At 43.2% G+C, this 25210-nt stretch overlaps 3 protein-coding genes across 4 annotated transcripts in view; 1 reads left to right on the forward strand and 2 right to left on the reverse strand.

Moving 5' to 3' along the window:
* Positions 1 to 2263: 2263 nt before the first annotated feature.
* On the reverse strand, positions 2264 to 5266 carry tmem127 (transmembrane protein 127). The gene is made up of 3 exons (XM_068023022.1): positions 4885 to 5266; positions 3857 to 4021; positions 2264 to 3380 (listed from the first exon to the last, which is right to left on the reverse strand). The coding sequence occupies exons 1-3, from the start codon at positions 5123 to 5125 to the stop codon at positions 3073 to 3075; spliced, it is 714 nt and encodes a 237-aa protein (XP_067879123.1). The 5' UTR covers positions 5126 to 5266; the 3' UTR covers positions 2264 to 3072.
* Positions 5267 to 5376: 110 nt separating this feature from the next.
* Positions 5377 to 12274, forward strand: ciao1 (cytosolic iron-sulfur assembly component 1). The gene is made up of 7 exons (XM_068023020.1): positions 5377 to 5554; positions 5642 to 5790; positions 6510 to 6621; positions 7869 to 7957; positions 8713 to 8914; positions 10418 to 10505; positions 11533 to 12274. The coding sequence occupies exons 1-7, from the start codon at positions 5416 to 5418 to the stop codon at positions 11765 to 11767; spliced, it is 1014 nt and encodes a 337-aa protein (XP_067879121.1). The 5' UTR covers positions 5377 to 5415; the 3' UTR covers positions 11768 to 12274.
* A 2082-nt stretch (positions 12275 to 14356) lies between these two features.
* Positions 14357 to 25210, reverse strand: part of snrnp200 (small nuclear ribonucleoprotein 200 (U5)) — a 43511-nt gene continuing 32657 nt past the window's right edge. Inside the window, exons 30-45 of one of the 2 annotated variants that reach the window (XM_068023131.1) lie at positions 24550 to 24710; positions 23420 to 23647; positions 22944 to 23135; positions 22119 to 22297; positions 21662 to 21813; positions 21130 to 21238; positions 19987 to 20095; positions 19641 to 19830; positions 18579 to 18743; positions 17852 to 17973; positions 17588 to 17731; positions 17287 to 17463; positions 16647 to 16807; positions 15936 to 16017; positions 15744 to 15836; positions 14357 to 15024 (exon numbers count right to left, since the gene is read on the reverse strand). In XM_068023131.1, coding sequence (XP_067879232.1) covers positions 14875 to 15024; positions 15744 to 15836; positions 15936 to 16017; positions 16647 to 16807; positions 17287 to 17463; positions 17588 to 17731; positions 17852 to 17973; positions 18579 to 18743; positions 19641 to 19830; positions 19987 to 20095; positions 21130 to 21238; positions 21662 to 21813; positions 22119 to 22297; positions 22944 to 23135; positions 23420 to 23647; positions 24550 to 24710 — 2414 coding nt within the window. In that variant the 3' untranslated portion in view covers positions 14357 to 14874. Of the gene's footprint in view, positions 15025 to 15743; positions 16018 to 16646; positions 16808 to 17286; positions 17464 to 17587; positions 17732 to 17851; positions 17974 to 18578; positions 18744 to 19640; positions 19831 to 19986; positions 20096 to 21129; positions 21239 to 21661; positions 21814 to 22118; positions 22298 to 22943; positions 23136 to 23419; positions 23648 to 24549; positions 24711 to 25210 lie in introns of both variants that reach the window. The other variant, XM_068023130.1, reaches the window with a different exon arrangement.

A 25210-nucleotide genomic window follows, 5' to 3' on the forward strand; every position in this document is an offset into this window, starting at 1 on the left:
TACTGGCTGTAAAGAGCTATGGCACTTGCTGAGGTTATGAAAGGTGCCATATCAAAGAGAGTTTGTTCATTCATGTGTGCTCCTCTTGGAGGTATAATTTCCACAAAAATTCCACACAATCTTTCCCATCTACATTACTTCAGTTAAAAGTCAATGTAATAACACTTCCAGTTAGAACCATATTCTACCATGAGAAAACAACTAGCAGTTTGTGTTCAGACTTGAAATGAGCCATTTCTCTCGCTACCCACAAGGAGCACAACCAATCGAAACCCAAATAATGAAAAAAGGAAACTTAAGTTATATAATGCCCTCCAGTGGCCACCAGTTGCAAAAGGCCTCAAGCGGATGGGCAGACACCACATATCAGAGCCGAACAGACAAAGCTGCAGGACAGAGGTAGGCAGAGCGACCAGCCCCATAAGCTGCATCCAAACTGGACCTGCAGATAGCCACCAGGGCCAGGAGATTTCAAATGGAAGGTTTAAAGGAGCCTTCCAAATTTCTAGTTTGAACACTTTTCTTCCTAAAACAAACGTTTATAAATCAACACAGTATAGGCATGGGATTTGCAGATATTAGTTCCTTGTACTGACAGGTGTCACTCCTTCTTGGCTTGTCATTCAACATTTATTACAAGTCATCAAGTATACAGACAGAGACTTCAACCAATCCAGAGTAGAATTCATGTTATATTTGCTGTAGTCCCTGATGCATTGATTTAGCAGACAGCATGCATAGGATTTGGCACCACTTCTATACATTTTTAAAATATAGATAAGTTATTCTTCCAATAATGAGAAGACTGACTACTTTGTTCTTTAGAATGTCATGGGAAACGTTAAAAACACTGTCTCCTCGAGTCAGGGATAGACTGATGCTGCTGTCTGGAAAATCGATACCGTGGTATTGCAAAATAACTCATCAGCCCTCCGTTGATACTGGCACTTCCATATCTAATTGTGTTTCTGTTGTCAGTGATTGCAGAGAGCTTTGTTCCATCCAGAACTTAAGGCATCCTGAGGGCATTTTGGTTTCATGTGTTGAATCCAATTTTTCTCACAAGTGCACCTTTTTCTGTTCACCCTCCCACCTTCCAATGTTTAAAGTGCCTGCAGGGACTGGACGAAAAGAGAACAATTTGGGAGTAACATGCAGGAGCCAAGCAACAAAAAGCTCACCCTTTCCCATTTCAGGACCTGGCAGTTGCTTCTAGTTATCAGTCTCTAGTTTTACACAGTGAGAGAAGAAAGAATCTGAAAAAAAGCAATGATAAAATACTTCTGGAAGGAACAGACAGATCATGCCCCACTGACTGGCTGTGGATAAGTCTACACATTTTTCATTAACAAACAGGTTTCGTTTGGTACATCAACTAGTGCGGCACATCCCTGGAGTGACCTCTCACTCGCAGCTACGACAAATGTCAAGACAGGGCATGTTGTCTCCCGAAATCTAACAATAAAAAAATTTCTTATGGGAATGAGGGCATTGCAATTTCATGGCCACACTGTCTCATACTAACAGAATAGCAGACTGTCTTCTCGATCAAGACAGGAATACACAGGGCGATGGATATCCAACTTCATGAAAACTAGGCTCAACCACAGTGGAAAACAATTGTCGTGACATGATCAGCTGCCATGGTTTTGTTGTAGTTCCAAAATAAAATGTTCACCTTGTGTACTCAACTGATCAAACAGGTGACAAGAAGCCCCATGTTAAAGTTTTATACTCATCCAACTGACTAATAAAACGTTGGTGAGTCATCAATACTGATTTTATCCAATGGTGCCATTGTGTCTACATACTGCAGTTCAATGTTTCACTGAATGCAATCACCTTGAACAGTTGTCAGAACCTACAATTGGTTGACAGTGAAACTGTTGCTATTCCTTACGCCAACTGATGTTTGTAAATTTGAGTGTGAGAAACAGGGTTGCTACAGCCTTGGAATGGGAAAGTCTGGAATTCCCTCCCTAAACTTCTCCTTTAAGATGCTTCTTAAAACCTACCTTTTTGACCAAGCTTTTACTTACCCGTCCGAATATATCCTTAAGTGGCTCAGAGTCAAATTCTGTCTGATTACACTCCTGTGAAGTGGCTTGTGATGATTCACAACATTAATTATATGAATTCAAGTTGTTTTGTTTTATCAGTCGAAAAGCTAACCACAGTACTACCTTCAATCTGATAAAGTGCTTTCTTCCTCTATTACAAAGTGACAGTAGGGAAGGGTAACGACTTCCAGTAATGCCAGTAGTAAACTTTAAATTTTAAATAATCCCAACTGTTCAGTTCCACAGCTCGACATACTGAAAAATTAGACAAATTCATAGTGAATAGCTGTAAACCACCCCTGCCCCCTTTACAAATTGCCAGGAGCCTCCCCGAGCTCAGTGCTGGCATTTTTCTGACTGAAGGAATGGAAGATATTCCCCAGAGGAAAGTCAGGAAAGTGAGAAATACATCAGTGAGTGAGTGAACGATGAGGAGTAAAGCTTAGTGAGAGCGAGAAAGGTTTAGAGACAGTATCCTTTTCACTGTGGCATGTATCTTGCAACATATAATCATGGAAAGAAAATATCCACATATCAACCTTTCAAAAGAATCTGAACTTGTTAAAAAGTCTTTATAAATTCCACTTAAATGATACAAACTGCTTTGTGAAGTGTAGCTATTAATGGAATATAAACACCACATGATTCTAGTTTATTTAAAGCACTGTGAAAGAGAAAACTTTAAAAAAATCTTTATAAAAATGTTTAATTTTTACACATGTTCAAATTCAGCCTTTGCAGGTTAAAAAGATACTGCCTCTTTATAAAGTATGGTGACATGGTAGAGAAGAGAACTCCAACCCCCTCAGGACAAGTGAGGACAGCAACCAAGAGACTTGTAGCTTTGGGGATGACTACTTGCCCCCAATACATAGCTGACCTGAGTTGCAAGGATGAAGAGGGGTTGGAGGTAGCTGCTCTGGATGAAGAATTCCACTGAAAAGAGGGGACAAGTTCAAAGAGTCAAGTGAAGTGAGATTTAAGATGAGAAAATAGTGATGTATCCTGATACTCAGGGTGTGTACGCAGGGGGAGGCTGGAACTGGTTGACGATCTCATATTCCACTGGGTACGGTTCGTTCTCTTCCATCTCTGACAGCAGTTCCAGTGCTTGTTCCTCTTCCTCTGTTGGGTAGTGCCGCAGCAGGTTAGCAGCTGTTGCCAAGATGGATGCTCCTCCAGCTCCCGCTACCAAGTAAAAGCTAACTGCAAAGGTCACGTAGACACGGGAGCCATGGTATTTCTTGTGCTGCTGCTGAAGTGCTAGGATCAGCTCTGATGCCCAGTAACAGAACCCAATCACTGTGGCACACTGAAGAACTGTTAAGAACAAAGAAAGCCAGTGAGTGGAGCAAGAAGGGCACGTGCCAGGACAAATCTCTGGGAATTCCCACAATAGGTCAAATGGTCCTCGACGCAAAAAGATGGCAACACAATCAGACCGCAAACTTAGCCAACTTTTGCAATTGTTCTGAAAGATAAAGGGAAGACCCTCCAACATGCAAACATGAGCAGAACAAAGAACTTTTTCTTTGTGGCAATGTAAGGGGCCCCCTGATCTTGCGCCTCCTCCCATCAGCATAGCTGAAGTAGCAACTAAGTGAGTGGAAAATCTGTGCCTCTGTACTGTTTGTTTAACTAAAAAAAAGGCTTCCTGCCATGTGATCTAGAATAAAATAAGCTGTACTACTCATCATTTCTCAAGTGACTTTCAAAGTGATTGTGAAAGGATTCAAAATAAAGCCACACCCAGATTCCAAACAGATTTCGGCCCATCTAGTTTCACTTTGACGTACCTGTGAGAATATGAGCAAATGCATATCTGCGGGTAATCTTCAACGCTGGATGTTTTGGTCCAAACACATCAAGTAGAAAGGCAGACAAACTGCAAAGGATTCCCAGGAAACAGAAGGCACCAATAACCCGCAGCAGGAGCACAGTCTGAGGGTTCATACAATAATCTGCAGAGAGTGAGGATGGGGGTAAATTTCATACTTCTTGACACATTAGACAGCAGTCAGGAAAAAATAAACAGAATTCAAAACGTCATGCAAGCATCAACAAAAACAATTTCAAAAATGAACTGTCTCTACTGTTTTTACCTATTACTTTCAAAATTAAGTACGTGAAGTAATTATGAATTTAGGAATTATTTATTCCAATCCAATGTGGAAAACAATTTCTCCCCACCTCTCCTGAAAGCAGGGATTCACGTGGCAACATGTGGTTCGCTGTGGCTCTGTTGGCAGCACTCTTAAAGGAGGACTCGAATACACAAAAAAGTCAAGACTGACAGTACAGTAGGGAAGGAGTGACACACTGTCAGAGGTGATGTGAAACAGAGGCCCCGTCTGTCCTCTCAATTGGATGTAAAAGATCCCATTCCACTATTTTGGAGAAGAGCAGGGCAGTTATCCCCAGTTTCCTGGCCAATATCTAGCCTTAACCAACATTACAAAAATAGATTATCGGTCATTATCACACCGCTGTTTAAGGGAACTTGCTGTGCGGAAATTGGCTGCTTCGTTTCCGACATTAACACAGTGACTGCATGACAAGGTCCGGGAATCGTGAAAGGCACTATACAAATGTAAGTTTATTATTTGAACAAATCGCCAGGTGAAGGTTTGAAACGCCCTGGAGCCTGAACCATGAGTTTGGGCAAACATGGAGCTAGAGCGAAACACATCATGAACAAGCTGGATGCTCCACCACAAAGACAAGTTTTAGCCTGAGGCCAGTGATCACAAGTGGGAGTTCTGACTGCATTCCTCCACTACCCAAGAGCACTGAGGCCAAACCGAGCCCTGCCCGTTTCCATTACCTCCCAGTAGAGCCGAGTCCAGGCGTCCCAGCACATCCGCGACCCCGAGCTCCTGCCGCGGGCACGTACCCCCGTGGGCGCGCAGCCAGGCCGGTTCCGCCAGCGCCGTGCACAGCGCGGTCACCGAGAGCGCGCCCGGCACCGCCGACGCCAGACTCCGCTCGGTGTGTTTGGGATGCGCGCCTCCGGCGCCGGACCGCCTGCGCGATCCTGACAGACCGCCTCCCGCGGGTCCGTACATTCTCCTTCCCGTCCCGTCTCCGCGCGCAAGCGACAAATCGCCGAAACCACGATTTAAGCCGACTAATAATTTTAAAAAAAAATCGGCCTTCCTGCCGCGCGCGATCGCCTGCCCCCACCGGAACGGACAATGCCGAGAGCGGAAATGACGCCAGCGACTTTTCGCGACAGCGGGTTTGTGATTGGTCGCCTCATTTCCTGATTGACGGCGGCAGTCACCAATCGGTGTTGGCCTCGGGCTGATCCCTCAGCCAATCAGGGACGGAGGTGGGGCTTGTAACCAGCGCGGCGATGAAGCGGCGGCTGGTGCTCGAGTCCCGCTTCTCAGCGCATCCCGATTCCCGGGCCTGGCATGTGGCCTGGAGTTCCTCCGGCGCGCTGTTGGCTTCCTGCGGAGGCGATCGGACTGTGCGCATTTGGGCCAGAGAAGGTGCGAGCGGGTTCTCGGTTCAAGGGGCGGGGCCTAGTGCTATGGGGCCTGGATCCACTTGACTGACTCTGACCGTCTCTTTTCCAGGTGTCTCCTGGCTGTGCAAGTGCCTGCTGGAAGACGGGCACCAGCGGACCGTGCGGAAGGTCTCCTGGTCGCCCTGCGGTCACTACCTGGCTTCGGTCAGCTTCGATGCCACCACCTGCATCTGGAGGAAAAAGGAGGACGGATTTGAGGTAGCGCACCACTAATTGGATGCCCAGGCTGAGAGGGGAAAGGCTGGGGGCTGGGGGTGCGATGTTGTGGTCCCCTTAGCAGGACCTGAGCCAGGCTGAGTCAGTGCCCTTCCACCTCCTTCCTTCAGCTGAGACACTCTGTCTGTACCCCTGGATGTTCAGGGGAGGAAGGGGTTGATTTCGTTGAGGCTGCTCAAGTGGTAAATTTGACCCAGGAGCAGACCCATCACGAGTATTTCACTGACGCAAAACGTTGACATGATGTGCTTAAGTAAAAAAAGACACTCAGCAGCTCAATTCTGGATTCTGCCCTTCCAAAAATTGTCTCGCAGAGAGCATTTTCATATTACTGGTGAGTATAGTTCTGGCAATGACGGATCAATTTGACATAAGTCAAATTGGCCATTGTAAATTGCCCCTAGTGTAGGTAGGTGGTAGGGGAATTGAGGGAAGGTGGGGATGTGGTAGGAATATGGGATTAATGTAGGATTAGTATGAATGGGTGGTTGATGGTCAGCACAGACACGGTGGGCCGAAGGGCCTGTTTCAGTGCCGTATCTCTAAAATAAAATAAGTTTCGTATCATACAAGGCGGCGGCGTTTTAGCTAAATGTGTTTATTCCGATATTATGTTGGTTTTTCTCTCAACTGGTCACTGTAGTAGATCCTGTACGGGGTCTGATTATTAGATACTCAGGCCCAGTGTCGTCTTTTGACAGCTTTTGACAACTCTCGAAGGACATGAGAATGAAGTGAAGTCTGTCGCCTGGGCTCCATCTGGTAGTCTCCTAGCAACATGCAGCCGGGATAAAAGTGTGTGGGTTTGGGAAGGTGAGAGAATATTTGACATAAGTACGTTCTCTTCAAAAAAAAATCTGCCTGTGAAGAACCTGAGAAATAAAATTGTGTAAGTTGGATATGGTGGGACATTTTCTCGTCAGGGCCAGTGAGCCCTGCAGGTCACCATCTGTATCAGTGATTTGGATAAAGAGTTGTATAATCTGCCGATGATAGCAAATAAAAGATGCAGTAAGATATGTATCACAGAATTGTTGCAGCACAGAAGGAAGCCATTTGGCCTGTTGTGTCTGCACCAGCTATCCGAATGAGCAATTCACCTCATGCAATTCCTTCCCATAACCCGGCACATTCTTCCTTTTCAGATAACAGTCTAATTCCCTTTTGAATGCCTCGATTGAAACTGCCTCCACCACACGCTCAGGCAGTGCGTTCCAGTTCCTAACCACTTGCTGTGTGAAAAAGTTTTAATGTTGTTTTTAACTTCTTTTGCCAGTCGCTTTAAATCTGTGCCCTATCGTTCTTTCCCACATAGCAAGTAGCAAAGGGAAATAGTCAGATAACACGAGTGGACAAAATGGTAGCAGATGAACTTCAAAGTGGGGAAGTACGAGGTCATCCACTTTGGATCCAAGAATGACAAATTAGAATATTTTCTAAACCGTCAGAGACCAAGAACTGTGGAGGATCAAAGGAATTGGATGTACATGTATACCAATCACTAAAAGCTAGTACACAGGTGCAAAAAAAGAGAAAAGCGAATGGAATTTTGGCAGCCATCTTGCGGGGTCTGAAATATGAGCAAGTTATGCTGGTCAGATCCTTTAGGAGTCAGATTGGGAATAACATTTTCTCACACACTACTGTAAATCAGGAACTTCCTCCACCCCAAGACAGATATTAATAGATTTTTGTGAGTTAAGGGTGTTGAGGAATATGGATCTAGGTTGGGTGAATGGATTGACATACCGATCAAACATGATCTGATTGAATGACAGAACAAGCTCAAGGGGCTGAAGGACCGATTCCTGGTCCGGTGTAATCATACAGATCTTCTCACCAAAAATGCTTATAAAGATGTAAAAGCAAATGTGTTCAAGAAGACAGAAATTATGGCAGTTAAAGACCACTAATAAAACAAAACGCCATGTATGTTTTATGAGCAATGTGGATACCAACTCTGATATTCCTAAATTAGTAACTTGCTTTACTGAGGCAGAACAGCTCAGTCACAGGGGTTGCTGTCAAACTGTTGCTGACTTCTCTAATTTGTATTATAGTGGATGAGGAAGATGATTACGAGTGCGTGAGTGTACTGAATGCTCATACTCAGGATGTCAAACATGTAATCTGGCACCCAAATGGAGAGGTAAGCATTTCCAAGGAAATATACTTAGATTGATTTAGAGCCTTAAATGGAATAAAATATCTCAAAATGCTTCACAGGAGCATTATAAAACAAAATATGATACCGAGCCACATAGAGATATTAGGTTAGAAGACCAAAATCTTGCTCAAATAAGTAAGTTTTAAGGAGGAAGGCAAGGGCAGAGAGGTGTAGGGAGAGTATGCCAGAGCTTCGGGCCTCGGCAACTGAAGGCATGGCCACCAACGGTGGAGCGACTAAAATCAGAATGCTCAAGAGCCCAGAATTAGAGGAGGGCAGATATCTCTGATGGTTGTGGGGCTGGCGGAAAATACAGAGATCGTGAGCTGGTGGGGGCGGGGGGTGCAAGGGCATGGAAGGATTTGAAAACAAGGATGAGAATGTTAAAATCAAGACGTTCGTTGACCTGGACCCAACGTCGATTCGCGAGCACCAGGGTGATAGATAGGGGAACAGGATTTGGTGCGAGTTAAGACACTGAAAGCAGAGTTCTGGATGACCTCAAGTTTACCGAGTGCAGAATGTGGGAAATAAGTCAGAAGTGCATTAGAATAGTCAAATTTAGAGTGAATGAGCCACCACATCTACATTACACACAGTCCTACTTCCCTCATGGCAGGAGATTGGATATGTATTGTAATACAATGTTGAAAGCCAAGGTATGATGCAATGTCGGCAAGATAATATGTCCATAATTGTTAGCTTTTTAATGTCTGTTTCTGAATTCTGTACACTAGCTTCTGGCTTCTGGAAGTTATGATAACAGCATAAAATTGTACAAGGAGGAGGATGATGACTGGGTCTGTGTCAACACTCTTGAAGGTCATGAGTCTACAGTTTGGAGCATTGCTTTTGATAAAACAGGGGAACACTTGGTATCTTGCAGCGACGACAAAACTGTGAAAATCTGGAAAGCATACAGACCTGGCAACGAACAAGGTAAAGAAGCTGAACCGGGCCCAGTGAAGCCCTTTTATTTTTGAGTTGCCCACACCAAAGGTTAAACTAAGACCCATTTGGTCGAGGTCGTGTTACGACCTCAATGAAGACCGTTTAATTTTTGTAAAAAAAGAGATGTGAACTCCCCAGACCAATTAAAGAATTACTTGTCAAGATTTCTACTCTAACTAAACAGTACTGGGTATGTAGCGAATACACTAAATTACAGAGAACGGTACTTCCCCTGAAGTTATGAACACTCATACCCCACACCTCATTTATACATTAATCTTCTCGTCAAAATGGTGTCCTTGCATTTAAAAGACCCACACTCCTCCCAGTTACAAAGGGTTGGATCTCACACTGTCCTCATCAAAGCCCACTTCCTCTTCACTCGCTTCTTCACAACACATTCGGTTAGTGAGGCAACCTCTGCTGACCCTATTGGTCTTTCCTTCTCTCGAAACCTCGACTTTTGAACTGGGCTCAAATCTTCGCCTTTTACTGTACCGCTGATCTGAGAGCAGCTGTTTCTCTCGCTCTCTGTTTTGGCTGCACAGCTCTGCTTGCTGGTCTTCCTTTTTCCTTTCAGCCTGCCAGACCTAAATTGTCATTTGCCTTTTACAGTTCTCAGAGACCATAAGTCAAACCATAGCAAAACCACCTGCATCTTCCTTTGTTACCAGGTGCTCACCATTGCAACTCAAATTTGCATTTTAGAGTCCGTCTCTGTGTTTAACATCTGAGGGTCAGAGAGTGAAACTCACTGTCCTTTCAGTGGTACAACCTCGCACTCTCCTTGCAAAAGGGTGTTTGATCTGGGTTCCTTGTTTCCATGGTAACCAAGACTTGTCTCTGGGCAGAATTGGTGAGGACGCATGTCTCCTCCAAATGTCCATTTTACAGTGCATTAAAGAACAGTTTTTAAAATATCACCAGACTGCACAGTCCAGCGTTCACAATAGCCGAGATAGCCTTATCCTGATATCGAAGCCTGTTTTACAAATATATGTCATACAAGTTTATATGTTGCTATTCCCATCATTGAACCTTCCACCAACTCCAGCTCCTTTTCAGTTCTTAAGTAAAAAGTATAGTCGCTTTTTAAAAGACTGGACATTAAAATTTCAACTGGTTCTGCCACCACTAACCAGGTCACAGTTAAGGTGATGTTTGAGTCAATGTTCAGAAGGGTGAAGCACCCGAGCAACTGACAAAATGATGTAGCAACATGAAGAGCAGATCTTTGCATCATTAGTAATGCAAGTGTTAGCCTGTTGGCTGGCTATTTTATTTAGATTGGAGGGAGCAGATGAGATAACTGATGCTAAAATGTAGTCTGATAAAAGGCATGTTTTGTTTCAGGCAAATAAGATTCTGTCAGAAACACAAAAATATTTTCTTTGTTTTCCTTGAAGCACAAGATTCTATGACATTCTGATGCCTTGTACAATGGAAGTCGGCCTCAATTTGACATGCTAAGTGGTTTTCTTTTTGGCGCAGGTGTGGTATGCAGTGGCTCAGATCGATCTTGGAAGTGCATCTGCACTCTATCTGGCTTCCACACTCGCCCCATCTATGACATCTCCTGGTAAGATGAAATCATCATTCTGCTGGTACCCCATCAAGTGGACAGATCCCCATTTCCATGTGGAAACCTTTCATGATTATAACGTAAACATTACTCTGCTTCAACTGGTATGTGGAAGTAGACTTCTCATACAATGATGCATCGCAGGAGGCCATTTGGCCCATCATGTCTCTTCTGGCTCTCTTTGATAAAACTATCCACATAATCCCATTCCGCTGCTCTTTCCAGAACTGTAATTTTCCCCCATTACATTCACTGCATTACAACAGAGATGACACTTCAAAACAAAGTAATTAATTGGCTGTAAACACTTTAAAACGTCCAATGGTCGTGAAAGGTGTTTATATAAATTGATATAAATACAAGTCTTTATTTCTTTACGTATTCAGTTGTTACTGTTCAATTTTTTGCCACCAACCTATCAGGCAGCGTGTTTTCGATGACAACTCAAAGTATTTTTTTTTTAAAGTTTCAATTTCTCGCCTCTGGTGGTTTTTGTTAATCACCTAAAATCTGTGTCTTCTGATTACTCATTGTTTTGCCACAGGAAACAGTTTCTTATTTACTCTATTGAAACCCTTGATTTTTCACACCTCCATCAAATCTTGTTGGGCCTTTTCTCTACAACAATCTCAGCTTCTCCAATCTGTTCATGTGACCTCATCCCTCATAACATTGTAGTAAATCCTGCGCATAACCTTGAGGTCTTGACATTCTTCCAAAAGTGTGGTTCCAGCATTGAACAGTACTCCAGATGAGGCCCAATCACTGTTTTATAAATATTAAGCATCACTTGCTTGCTTTTAATGTGTTTGTTTCATACTGCAGCAGTTCATGTTAGTATAGTCATGGTGTGTCTGTGCACCACTGTGTACTTGGAGCAGCAGTTTTGATCTAACAGAATTTGGAATGAGATTTTCAATGACTTTCAGGATTGCCCTGGTATCTGACATTGGCCAAAGTGCCCAAGTGTTGGATTTGACTTTTTGAAACACTATCTGGACATTCACTTTATCATTATTTTCAGGTGTCATATAACTGATGCTGTAGCTACTGCATGTGGTGATGACGCAATCAGGATATTTGAGGAGGACCCTGGCTCAGACCCACACCAACCAACGTTTTCACTCATGGCCCACATTCCAAAAGCGCACACTCAGGATGTCAACTGTGTGTCGTGGAACCCAAAGCAAGCAGGGCTTTTGGCATCATGCAGTGATGATGGGGACATTACCATCTGGAGATACGAGTTTGAAGATTAGAGCAAGGATTTACTCAGAGGTTTTCTACATGAACAATTAATGCAGGCATTGTCAATAACTGCATTGCAATGCACACTGGCGGGTCAGTCCTGGAATTAAACAGCATGACTACTTCTTGTAACCATTTTTACATTTGCACTAATTATCTTGTCACTTGGTGATGTTCTGCCTGCGAGTAAATGCTGTATAGAGCTTAACTATCAATTTAACAAACCACTTTGTTTGTACTTTTTTTGAAAGATACTTAAAAGCAGTGGTCATCTTCCTGTTCTCTTGCCATGAGTTTTAGACCTGGCACAATTACAATATACTCCAACTACATCATTCAGACATTCATCTGTTACCTGAGAGAATAGTGTGCCCTCTTAAGTGTGGCAGATTCTTGGAGCTCTGACAATGTAGAGCAAGAATTTTTCTCCCTCATGTATTGTGATATGTTTGCCAATGCATATTATACTGTGTGCATTCCAAAGGGATTGTTCAATAAAGTCTTCATTTATAACATTACTCTAAGTGAGAGACACGTTAAGCAGGAAAGTTGGTAGTTTACATCATAAAAGTTTTCCCCTCTATTGTAATGCTGGACATTCATATTTAAAACACTGGAGGACATAAAAGACAATCATGGGGCTAAGAAGCAGTTATGGACTGTCATTTAGTGAGATGCTTAACACATTTCCACATCACGCTACAGTGGCTGACAGTTATGCGTGGGGCCCTGATGGGATGAACTGGTAAGTTTTTTACAAAACACCCAAAGTCTGGGGTGGGTGGGAAGAAGGGAGTGCAAGTTACTGACAATCAAGTAATGATTTTGTTCTGCTTCACGTGGAGATGACTATTCAATAAGGGAAGCCAGAGACATTTCAGCGCAATTATTGAAGAGAAATTATATCAAACCAGGCAGAGTGGTTATGTTACAGGAATCCAAAACACATTGACGCAGGCTGAGCTCTGGCAGGAGGTGGATGGGGTGAGTTTCCATGGGCGGACAAAACTATGGCAAACAGCATTCGATGAAGGCAGGGAGGGGACAGAACAGAAAGAGCCCAAAGTCATCCACTTCAGATCCAAGGATCACAACTTGGAATATTGAAAGAATAGGAGCTGCAGAGAAGCACTGGGATTTAGACATTCATGGACACAAGTCACAAAACTAGTGCACAAGTACAAAAAGTGATCCGAAAGGAAGAGATGCTTTATTTGTACAAAGCCTTCGTCACACCCCATCTGGATAGTGGGTGCAGTTGTGGGTACCGCACCTCAGAAAAGATACACTCGCCTTGAAAGAGTACAGCGCGTATTCATGACAGTGATGGCTAGGCTTGTACTCCTTTGAAGTTTAGAAGGTTGAGGGATGATAAAAGGAATTCAAAAGATACGGAACCAATATTTCCTCGAGTGAGGGAATAAAGAATAAGAGCAGATAATCCATTTTGGGTGGTGGAAATCTGGAACTTACTCCCCTAAAAGGCTGTGAATGCTGGGTTAATGGAAATTTTCAAGAACGATGGATGTTTATTGGGTAATGATGTAAAGGAACATTGAGTTGAAGTACACATTAACCATGATCTAACTAAATGGTGGAACAGGCTCAAGGAGATGAATAGCCTACTCCTCTGATGCCTGCTGGCCATGAGACAACTCTAAGGTTACAGAAATGGTCAGGATTTAGGGCACAAACAGGTCCAGTGTTAATAATGCACCCACTTGTAGATAATGTAAAAAGGAACTGATTCAGTAAAGAAAAAGAATCTCATTGGGTACAGTGAAAGTTTTTAACATAAGGATTCACAGATATGCAGAACCAGGAATGGAATCATAGAATGTTTGAGGCACAGAAAGAGGTCACTTGGCCCATCATGTCTGTGCAAGCCGAATAACAATCCACCTATCCTAATCCCACCTTCCAGCATTTGGTCCACAGCCCTGCAGCTTCTGGCACTTGAGGTGCAGATCCAGACTCCTTTTGAATGAGTTGAGGGTCTCTGCCTCAATTACCCTTTCAGGCATTAAGTTCCAGACGATCACCACCCTCTGGGTCAAAAAGTTTTTCCTCATCTCCCCTCTAATTTTTCTACCAATCACTTGAAATCTATGCCCCCTCATCACTGACCTCTGCTGAGGTGAAGAGACCCTTCTCCTCCACTTCACTCCATAGGAGCCCAAAGTCAAGAGCCATACTCAACTCTTTAAGATGGACCAGGCTGTTAGACCAAGTTTAAGTCTGGTTCTCAGTTTGGGAAACTTTTCAATGTTTGGTTTGCACGTAGTCCATCAGTATGTCTGAACAGTGTCAAACAGATCCACAAAGATAATGCTGATCCTTTACCTGAAACCAGATGTGAAGGGACTTCCTACAGGAGAAAAATATTAGCTTAATAAATTTATAAGTAGTTCCTATATCTGGGAGGTTCTGATGAAGGGTCACTGACCTGAAAGGTTAACTCTGCTTCTCACTCCACAGATGCTGCCAGAACTGCTGAGTATTTCCAGCATTTTTTGTTTTTATATCCTGTATCTGGGAGTTTTGGAACTGTAACTGTGGCACGAGGCACTCATTTGTTAAAAACGGAGAACCTAAAAAACTTAAAATTGAACATTTTATTTGGGCTAATTCCTCATTGACATGAGCAATGAGCAAGGTTACACATGAGTGGGGATTGACTTACCACAGCTCACTCTTACACTTAAAAAACCTCACCATAAGAAATGTACAAATTACGAAGGGAGAAAAAGCATCTGGCTAAATCTTGGTCAAACTTAAATTCTTCCAACACATTTTTACAAACAAATGCAGAAGCAATTGTGTCTCAGTAAACTAAAATTCCAAACCTACGGTAAAAACTGCCGAAGCCAATCACAACTCAGCAGTTTTCTCAACACTTTTGTGAGTCCAATGCCACACTTGAATGAAGATGTTACGTATTCACTGCTAAAGACAATCTACAACCAAAGCGTCAAGGTTCTTTACAACTCACATGACTTAAACAGCAGACTAGTTCAACCTATCCAATTGCAGACAAGCAGAAATATGCACAAGTTCTTCCGGGATGCAGATGTCATATCATCAGCCTTTGCAGAGCCACAAATTTGGATCTGGAGGTTTAGTCAGAGTCACTCTCGCCATCGCTATCAGCTTCCTTGACATCAATGTTGAATTTATACTCCTGATCACATCCCATGTATGCATCACTCATGAAGTACAGTGTGTAGTGTTGGGTACTGGGAGCCGGTGCAAGAAAATCTAGTTTCACCTGAAACACACAATGAGCACAAAGTATCAGAAGAGCACCATTTCAGAGTTTCACCACCACCAACCTTTAACTATATTCTCAGTCTGAAGTCCCTTCTCCCCTCCTATATACATGCACACATGGTTCTTGGTTAACATGGTTAACTCAGTAAGCCGCTTGCAAATCTTGCGATGCTTACTGTAACACTACAGTGGGTGCAACAGCAATGACTAAGGTCGCTCTCTCTGCCCTGGTCTTCTGGCTGTGCTCAGTGTTTATCTGCAATGTCACATGAAAACTGGCTTCATAACGAGTCTTAGGTCAGGCAGTGCTCAAGCCTGTACCGCCATTCAATGAGATCACAACTAATCTGCTACTTAACTCCACCTTATCCACCTCTGTCCCATATCCCTTAACACCTTGGATTAACAAAAATCTATCCAACTCATTTTTAACATTAACAATTGACTGAGCATTAGTTGTTGCTTGTGGAAAAGAATTCCAAACTTCTACCTATTTTTGTTTGTAGAAATGTTTCCTTATTTCACCCCTGAAAGATCTGGGTATAATTTTTAGACTACGCCCCTAATTCCAGTGCTAGCTCACGCTACTTTTCAAATTCAAATTTAACAAATAATATATACTGTGGTGTCAGGTATCTAGCAGCATAAGCTGCTGCCACAGAGTGAATACTCAATGAATGAATATCTCCCTCCCTAAGGCAAAGGGATGACACTAACCTTTGCCTTCTGTTGTAGGGTCAGCCTCTTGATGGATATCAGGCTGTTCGTCTTCGGGTCTCCAACCACCACCCACCAACCTTCCTCACGTTTCTGTAGGACATTTAACAGAATTTTGTTGGAAAAACAGAAAGAAGTCAGGATAAAATACTGATACTTGGTAAGAGTTTCCTCACTGGTGTATGGACTCACCTGAGGGAATAGGGGCGCAATGACAGGTCCAGTCACCTCCTCCTCACGCTCTAGCTGTACCATCACCACGACAGAGGAGCCACTGCAAAAAAGTGTACATATTATGCGATGTGGATAACTGACAGTTTTATGACCTCTTTCAAAAATATATATACATTTGAATTGATTTATTCAGTCAGTTAGGGGTACGTCACTCTCCAATTTGCTATGGCCCCATTCACCTGAAATAAAAGTGGGAAGGCTTATGCCTTGCCTTCTGTCTTTGCCATGGTTGAGCCAGCTTCCATTTAACTCTATGAAAAACTATCCACAAGTGACAAATTCAATCGTGACCTTATGTTCCATAGAACTTGGGGGTTTCAACAGCCCACAGGAAGGTGAATTTTGGTGTTTCAAGGTCTGCACTCGGACTTACTTTAAAAGTGAGCAATAAAATTTAACCCTCAGCTCTCCCAGCACCCAATAATTTCTTGCTCCCAGAATACCCAAAGAATTTACAGCTGGTCATATATCATTGGCAACATCCAGTCATTTGAAATAGACAACAGAGGACAAGCAACAACTTTTACAATCTAAATAGAAAGTGCTGCAAATATTCAGCAGGTCTGGAAGCATCTGTGGAGGGAGAAGCAGAGTTTCATCAGAATAGCAGAATAGTTAATAGCTCGTCTCTGCTATTGGCTGAGATCCATTTTAGTTAATCACTCTCACCTTTTGATGTTTTCCTTTTCGATCACTTCATAGGAGAGCTCAATATTGGGATACCGGTTACAGAATCGGGCAACATCCATCATCTGTGCGTCAGAGAGCTGCAGCAGTGAATTGCGCTCATCATCCTCCATCTCCATGATATCAAAGATACTGTCAGTTCCCTGAAAGAAAATGACTCCACATTACTCAAAAATACAGACCTGCAGCTTGACCCATCTCCCAACTACTTCAGGCGCCAGTTACTTCCAACACTGATAGCAAACAGGAAGGTCTTTTTTTCTGAAAAATGTCATACCCACAGGGGCAAAACCTTATAAAAGATTCAACTAAGATGGATTAAACTTTGAGGTTTGCTCATCTTTCCTGAATTATTCATCTCACTATCTCTTTCTGCCCCCACACTGTCAAGTCAATACAACTGAAATTATTGCTAGCCACTGTGTACCAGAAAAAATAAGGAAGCAGTCCAAGTCCTCAGTGCCTAGCTCTACCCACAATGTATCAGTCCAACTGTGTGCCCAGCTATGCCCGGACATGGTTAGCACGCCACTTGATTCATCCTGCCAATATAACTCTTGTGCTGCCTGGTCCCCACATTTATCCTGTCATTCTCACATTCAGTGCCCAAACCCGTCCTTACCCTGTCGGTACAGCGTTTGACATGTTCTGAAGTGAAATGTGGAAGCTGCTTCAAGTAGGAGTCCTTGGACCACATTGCCTGTGTCACCATCTGGGCCAGTTCCATTGCAGCCAGAGCTGGACTTAACCAGCCATTACTAGACAGTACATCCACACAAGCTTGGATTAAACGGATTGCCTAGCAGAAAACAGAACAGAGCACGTCGGCACCATTTAATTAGATTTCAGGACCTATCAACATCTAAAATGAATATACATCTGTTAACACTCGAATACTCAAGCTTCCATTTTTTGCTCCTCACCTTACTGAGGATCTCCTCAGTGTCAGACTGCAGTTCAGCACTCAGCTGCATACGGGAAAGGTGTGCCTGCAAAAGCAGGTTAGTCTTCACATGAGGGTCGTTGAACTTTGGGTTGTTCAGTTTGTGAGGAACCTTCTGATACAGCTGTAAAAAAAAAAATCAATAAATACAAACAGCATTTAGGTAACATACCACACCCAAACGTGACCGCTGACTCTCAACCCTAACACTGGCTTTCAACAACCCCTGTATCTTGCCACTGACCTGTCGCAGGAGGTTATCTTCATGGTGCCTGATGGGAATATTTTCATATTCTGCAGCGTTGGAGATTATCTCTATGAGGCCTCGGATCTTTGTCTTGGCATTCAGAGACATACTGAACAGTTCTGGAACCAAAACACAAAAGTCAGTCTTGAATTTCATTGCTGCAAAGTGACTGACACACTCGTGCTCTCAACACCCTTATTACTACCCAGTTCAGGCACATTACATTGCAGCTTTCCACTCCAGTAGACAAATTTTAGTTTTTGAGTTTTAGAGATACAGCACTGAGACAGGCCCTTCGGCCCACCGAGTCTGTGCGACCATCAACCACCCATTTATACTAATCCTACACTAATTCCATATTCCTACCACATCCCCACCTGTCCCTACATTTCCCTACCACCTACCTATACTAGGGGCAATTTTATAATGGCCAATTAACCTATAAACCAGCAAGTCTTTGGCATGTGGGAGGAAACCGGAGCACCCGGAGGAAACCCGCACAGGGAGAACTTGCAAACTCCACACAGGCAGTACCTAGAATTGAACCTGGGTCATTGGAGCTGTGAGGATGCGGTGCTAACCACTGCGCCACTGTGCCGCCCAAATCTAAGAGATATATTAGAGATGAGAGACTCAGCCCATCTCACTGTGTAATGTACTTGTTGGAACTTTATTGTGACATGGCATCCGACACGGAGTCTCTCTAATACACAGCAGCACTTACCAATGGTGGTGTAATTAATGTAATAATAAGCTGCGATCATTCCAAGATTCAATGGTGCCACATCCATCTCATCCTCGATGCTGATGCACTTGGACTGTTCCAGGTCATTCAGAGTATTTTCCACCAACTGAGAGAGATGATCTGAAAGGTGTCTGTGGGACACACCTGGAACACAAATCAGGATATACATTTACTACTGGACTGACGTGTCGTGGAGAAAATCTGATTGCATCCTAGTCAGGCTATACTGGAGAAGGAGAGCAGATTCAGATTTAACACTGCCAGTAAAACATTTTTAAACGTGATTTTACCCACGTGCTCCCGTGCAATAGGCAACAGATTTGCAGTTTGAAACGGTAGAGTTGTGAATGTGAGTCATAGGCACCACTAGAACTCTCAAATTCAGAGCGTGGATGTGCAGTTACCACTACTAACCATGCCAGTAGGTTGCACCCTCCAGAAAGCAGAAGTCTCCTCACCCTCAAAATTAGCAAAATTGGTATCAATTGTCAGCAATTGGTCGAAGTGGTTTAATCACAGCACTCCTGGAAAGTAGGTTTCGAATGGGTATTGCAAAAACATTATAAATTAGGAGGCTGAAGGGAATAAATTAAAAACTTGCATTTATATTGTGCCTTTCACAACCTCAGATGTCCCAAAGTGCTTTACAGCCAATGAAGTATTTTCAAGAGCAGACAATATTGTAATGTAGGAAACATAGCAACCAAAATACTCACAGCAAGCTCCCAAAATGAGCAATGTTGTTGGTTGAGGAATAACGAATAGCCAGATACAGGTGACAACTCCCCTGCTAGAATTCAAATAGTCACACGATTTTCTTTTTAACCTTCACCTAGGCAACAGATGGGGGCCTTGATTTAATGTCTCATCTCAAAGACGGCACCTCTGGCAGTGCAGCACTCCCTCAGTCCTGCCCTGAAGTGTCAGCCTGGATTGGGACTTGAACCCATGACTTTTTGACCAAGAGGTGAATGTGCTACCACTTTCTGAGACCTAAATGGCTCAAAGTTCTCCTTCCGAGTAAATAATTCATATACGCACCCTGCAAATTGTAGTAATTTGGATTCTGGGTCATCCTGCGGTAAAGGAAGGTCCAGGTCAGGTAATCCACAGCATCCTGCTTGTTCTCTATGGTCTTGGTGACAATCTCAGCATTGAAATGATCATGTAAGCAGTGGTCAAGATGGGACTCCACTGGCAGTGGCTCATACAGGAACTTCTTGAAGAAATCCTGAAACAAAGCATCAGCTGGAGCGTCAGTAGCTGCAGAGATGTGGCACAGTTCCTGGCAATGAGCAGTCACTGAAACACTGTAGGCAGTCATTTGAGTACATACACTAAGGGCAAAGCCAAAAGTGCATTGTGCCAACCAGCCCATCACCCTTACCTTTTTTGACCCTTGACACATAATGACACATCGTCCCTCGTCGTCTTGTAAAGGACGATTAGCTCGACCAACCATCTGGAGAACATCGTAAATAGGATAATCCACATACCTGAAACAAAGCAAATAATGCGTCAATCAGCCTCCAAATTGAAGTTCAGCACTTTGTAATGAAGCTTTTCAAAGTAGTTGAGTTTCAGTTTGTGACATCCTCAAGTCAAGTGGGTTGTGCACAAAAGGCTCTGGGGAAGAACAGCTAATCCCCAACAAAGTAGGCAAACTGTTTCACACTGCGTCCTCGCCTTCAATCAAGGATGTACCAGACAACCTACTAGAATTCTTTGAGGGGCTAACTAAGGTCGAGACTGATGAAAATCCAGTGAATTTGTTCATACAAAGCTAATAGAGAAGTTTAGCAATAGTTGACAAGTTGTCCAGATGGGTTGAGAATTGCTGCACAATTGAAGACATGGTTTTCCACAAGGAATTATTCTGAGGCCCTCTGCTATTTACAATAATTACAAACAACAATGAATAGGATGGCTCCAGTGGCATTATTAAATTTGCTGATGAGACGAGGCGCAGTAGGCAGGTGATGAGTAGAATGTATCTTGCCCATCTTCAGAGGGACATGGACCAATTCTTACATATGGCTGATGGATCCTAAATGTAGGTAAATATAGGATAATACATACAAGAGGTCACTCCAAACCTTAAAAGGTCCTATTTTAAGTAGATCAGTGACTTGGGTAGGAAAAACCCAACTCGACAGGGGATTTGATCAAGTGCCAAAACTGAAATATCAGCATGCAGTCAGACCACCCAGACTGAATTTTATCAAAACATCATGAATTAAAACACAAAATTAATTCAATGGAAGGAGGTCAAATCAGGTAAAAAGAAATTAAAAATTACAACCACTGTTTGAACCCCACTGATGATTTTCAAATTTTTGATGTTCTAAGATGGAAAAATATTGGGCTTGTCTCGTGGCAAATGAGTCAGATGGGTCCTCTTCTAGTGACACAGTGTAATGTCTGAAAGCAACACTCCCTCAGTGCTTCTTGCTGTCCATTCCCTCAAAGAGATTACTCATTAAGGAGAGTATGCACATGCAATCGAAAGCACACCTTGTAAAATACTCACGCGTGGATTTTGCCATTATAGTACTGGGTATCCATAATGGTAACAAGGTGAGAGGAGATATTCATTCCCCAACACAAACTTCGAGAGGCCACCACCACTTGTACTGCACCTGCAAAGAGGAGGAGAATAGTTAAAGTACAATCAAATGTATTTATCCGTTTTATGCACCTGGTCATGATTCAGCACTCAAGACACATGCAAAATTTGTCCGAATTATAGATGAATGTAACTGAGTCTTGCATTTCCTCTTTCTAATCCTGCCACAAATTTCTTCAAGTGAAGAGGGATAGAGAAAGAGGGAGCAAGAAAGAGAGAATTGCACTGAACGAGAATGACACTGTTAAACCTATCAAAAGTTGCTCCCCAAATGAAATAAGTGCCTTTTGGGACAGATGAACACTCACGTACCTTATGAAACAGTAATTTCACATCTCATTGCTGAGATCTTGCAGCAAGTCCTCTGAATGTGATTTTATCACAAGCCATGACCATGCCTGTCCTTGCAGTTAATGGAAATTTTAATGATGCTTACCAGAACGGAAAAGCTGTTCCACAATTCTGCGTTCAGTCTGGTTGAGCCCCTCGTGCAGATAACCGACTCCATTAGCAAGGGTCTCCTTTAAAGTATTATCGTTTAGCTTATCAAGGTATGGAACCAAGTCCTTTTCTGTACAGTGCAGAAATCTGCAGGCAGATGGAGGAGAGAGAATAAGAGTTAGGTAGTTATCAAACGGATCAGAGAGACCCAATCCATTCATCAAAATTCCAGACTCCTCCCAAGAATTCTAACACTTCAATAAACAAGACATTGAAAATGTTGAAAATTGGCTGGTTGCCGTTTCGCAGTTCAGGAACAAAATGAGACAGATCATAACAAATGCAATTTGGGAGTATCAAAAATTCATAAGACACCTTGGGTGCTTAGATGTTCTATTTGAAAGCTGGCATGGTATTTTCAATAACATTCTTAAATAATTAATATAACTTGCCTTTGTGGCTGGACATCAGCAGCACAAAATGTAAGGATGTCAATGGCAGTCAACCTGGTTTGCTTACGAGAGGGCACAAACACAATTACTGGTTTCTTAGGCGAGTGCTTCATGATGGCGTGGTAGACGGGTTTGGACATGGATAGCAGACGGGTCTGAGTGTGGCTGATGTTGAAGCCCTGCATTCAAAGCAAGATACTGAAAATCAAATCTTTCCTTTATCCTCCCCACTGCCCTGAGCATCAACTTTCTCATTTCTCCTCTCCATAAGAAGTTAACCCTTGCTAGCATACAAATCAATAGAGGACAATCACTTTCCAGGTCCAGTTCCTCACTGTTTTTGAACCAACAGTGAATATCAGCAGGCTGTTTGACAGTCGAGCTAAATCCTACCCTCTCCCTTCCTTTGACATACACACTTTATAGCAGGGGTTACCGGATAGTGATCAGGCGCTGAAATTCTGATTTCACCTTCCTGAGACACTGAGACCAATTGCAGCACCCCCAATGCTGCTGCAACTGTGAGCTCACCCAGCACAAACTGGGGACTGAACTTGATCCATATGATTCAGTTACTCACTGCCTTAACCAGGAGAGACACGCAGTGATTTCTCAAGTGCTCTCTTACGGACGCCTAGGGAAATTCTGCTCAAGCTGCTTAGAGGAGATTTTCTTCATTTCCTGTGTTGTAACCAAATAATTTTTGCAAAGTAGCTGAAACTTTAGGAAGAAATTACTTGATGTCTTGAAACTTGTGGTTTGAGCTTCAGACAAATTCAGGGCCTGGTGAACAAAACTGTGCCCCCTATACCTGCACCATAGTACCTGAATGTGTAGCTCCAGAGGGACTGGGCGCACGTTGGGGTGGAAATTGAAGGTTGCCGTGGTGCTGCAGCCAAGCCAGTGTGCCACGTCCTTTGCATTAGACAGCGACGAACTTAAAGCCACAATCCTAATTGGCCGTTCAATCTGAGAGGAGATGTATCGCATTCGGGAGCAGATAACTTCCAGGACAGGCTGAAAATTGTGACAAGAAATCAAAAGATAACGATAACAAAATGAGGTTCTGGCGAGAGGAAATTAACACATTTATGCACAAATTCCAAGCACCGTATTTTATTATATCGAATCGTCACTCTAAATGCTGTCTAAGTGTGTTATTTTAGCCCGTCAATTAATAACTACCCTGCTGAAACAAACAGCAATGCTACACATTTTTGATCATTTTGTTCAGAATAGGCAGAAGCAGTTTGTGGTTATCAGCATTCAGAACTCCATTCTGGCCATCCCCTTGCTCTTACCCCATTTTCTCCACCAATTAGGTGAACTTCATCCACAACAAACAGGTTTACATTCTGGACGTTTTTCCTTTGCTTCCATCGTCGGGACAGGATGTCCCATTTCTCTGGGGTGCTGATGATGATGTTTCCTTTTCCCAGCAGTTTGAGATCTGTGCTCGTCTCACCAGTCAGCAACACGACTTTCTTGCCAAGCTTCTGTTGGAACTTCTCGTACCAGTCTGCATAAACCTGTGGGAGCAGTCAGACTGGTCAGGACTACAAGCATCAGGGGAACACATCCAGTTCTAACCTCAACCAGTATCGGCATAAAGCCTGGCAGCAATATCATACAGCAGGAGCAGGCCAGAAACTGGAATGTCATAGGTCAATAAGGAAGCTTGATGTGACTTTCCACAGCGAACACCTGCAGCACCTCTGAACATTCGGTTTCATTCAAATAGAGAGCAGAGTATCTAGACTTGCATTTACCAGGTCAGTTCCTCATCAGCATCTGCGCTGACGTCCACCATCATATCTTCACATACATCAAACATGGAACAAATTCACTGCATAGTGCTTACCATCCTCCTGCCACCATCACTATGACAACGGCAGCATTTCACTGGGTGACTGACAGGTATCTACTCAAGTCTTCAATGCATAAACGTTTGTCCAAATTTAATATGGAAATGAATTTTTATCAATTTTATCTCTCTCCTGAAATACTGACTCCTTAATGGGCAACAGTTCACAACTGCTAATTTTCCTCTGGTACCTCATCTAAATGCTTAATTCACGTATAGGCCTAGACAGTGTCAGGAGGATATTTGACCATTGCGGACAGATCAGCAACCACTGCACAGCAACCAGGAGCGGGAACCTTGGCTCATCAGCCCCTTCTTAACCTAGGCTGCTAAACTGACTTGCAGCAACCTTGCTAGCTAAGATCAGGTAATTTGGTAAGCACTTTGGACCTTCCTGGTCTGCTTGTTCAGTTACTCAATGGATAAACTGAGGTTTAAGATGAAAATCTTTCCAAAATGAAGTGTTTTCAAAATGATTCAGTAACAGGGCAAAGTAATTTTTTTCTCATTGCTATTTATTTCCCACGACTTGGCTATATTCTGGTAATGCGCAACATGTAGTCTCACCTGCTCAGCCAGGGCCTCCATTGGAGTAATGTACACACAGCGCCCTTCAGAGTTCTGCAGAAGCATTCGCAGAATTGCAAACTCTGCACAGATAGTCTTCCCGCTGCCTGTGGGAGCTCCCACAAACACGTTGTCATCACTGTTATAAACCGCATTGAAGACTGAAAATAGAAGATGAAGAAAACTTTAGGACTGTGGCTTCAGTCACCTGCTGCATGAGTACAGGCTGCAAGATTTCCCAAACAGTGAAGAAAGGCCTCAGGAACAAGTGTAAATCACATTTAGTCTCTCTCATTTGTCAGAGAGTCACTCTGGCACAGGAGGAGGTCGGTCGATTGACTGTCGCCAGCATACACAAGGAGCGCTGGCGTCATGTTTCGGCTGATGTCGCCAAGGGTCAGCATGTGGATGCTAAAGTGGAGAGGGCCAAGCACAGATCTTTGGGGAACTTGACAGGTAAATGGTGTGGGAGCGGGAAGAGAAGCCATTGCAGCTGATTCACTGGCTACATGTGGCAAAACAACCATCAGCAAAGTTTAACACAGTGAGTTGCTGTGATCTGGAACCCACTGCCTGAAAGGGTATGTGGAAGCAGATTCAACAGTAACTTTCAAAAGGGAATTGGATAAATACTTGAAAAGGAAAAAATTGCAGGGCTGTG

The sequence above is a fragment of the Heterodontus francisci genome, chromosome 47 (assembly GCF_036365525.1).
Source record: "Heterodontus francisci isolate sHetFra1 chromosome 47, sHetFra1.hap1, whole genome shotgun sequence".
NCBI classification, from domain to species: domain Eukaryota; kingdom Metazoa; phylum Chordata; class Chondrichthyes; order Heterodontiformes; family Heterodontidae; genus Heterodontus; species Heterodontus francisci.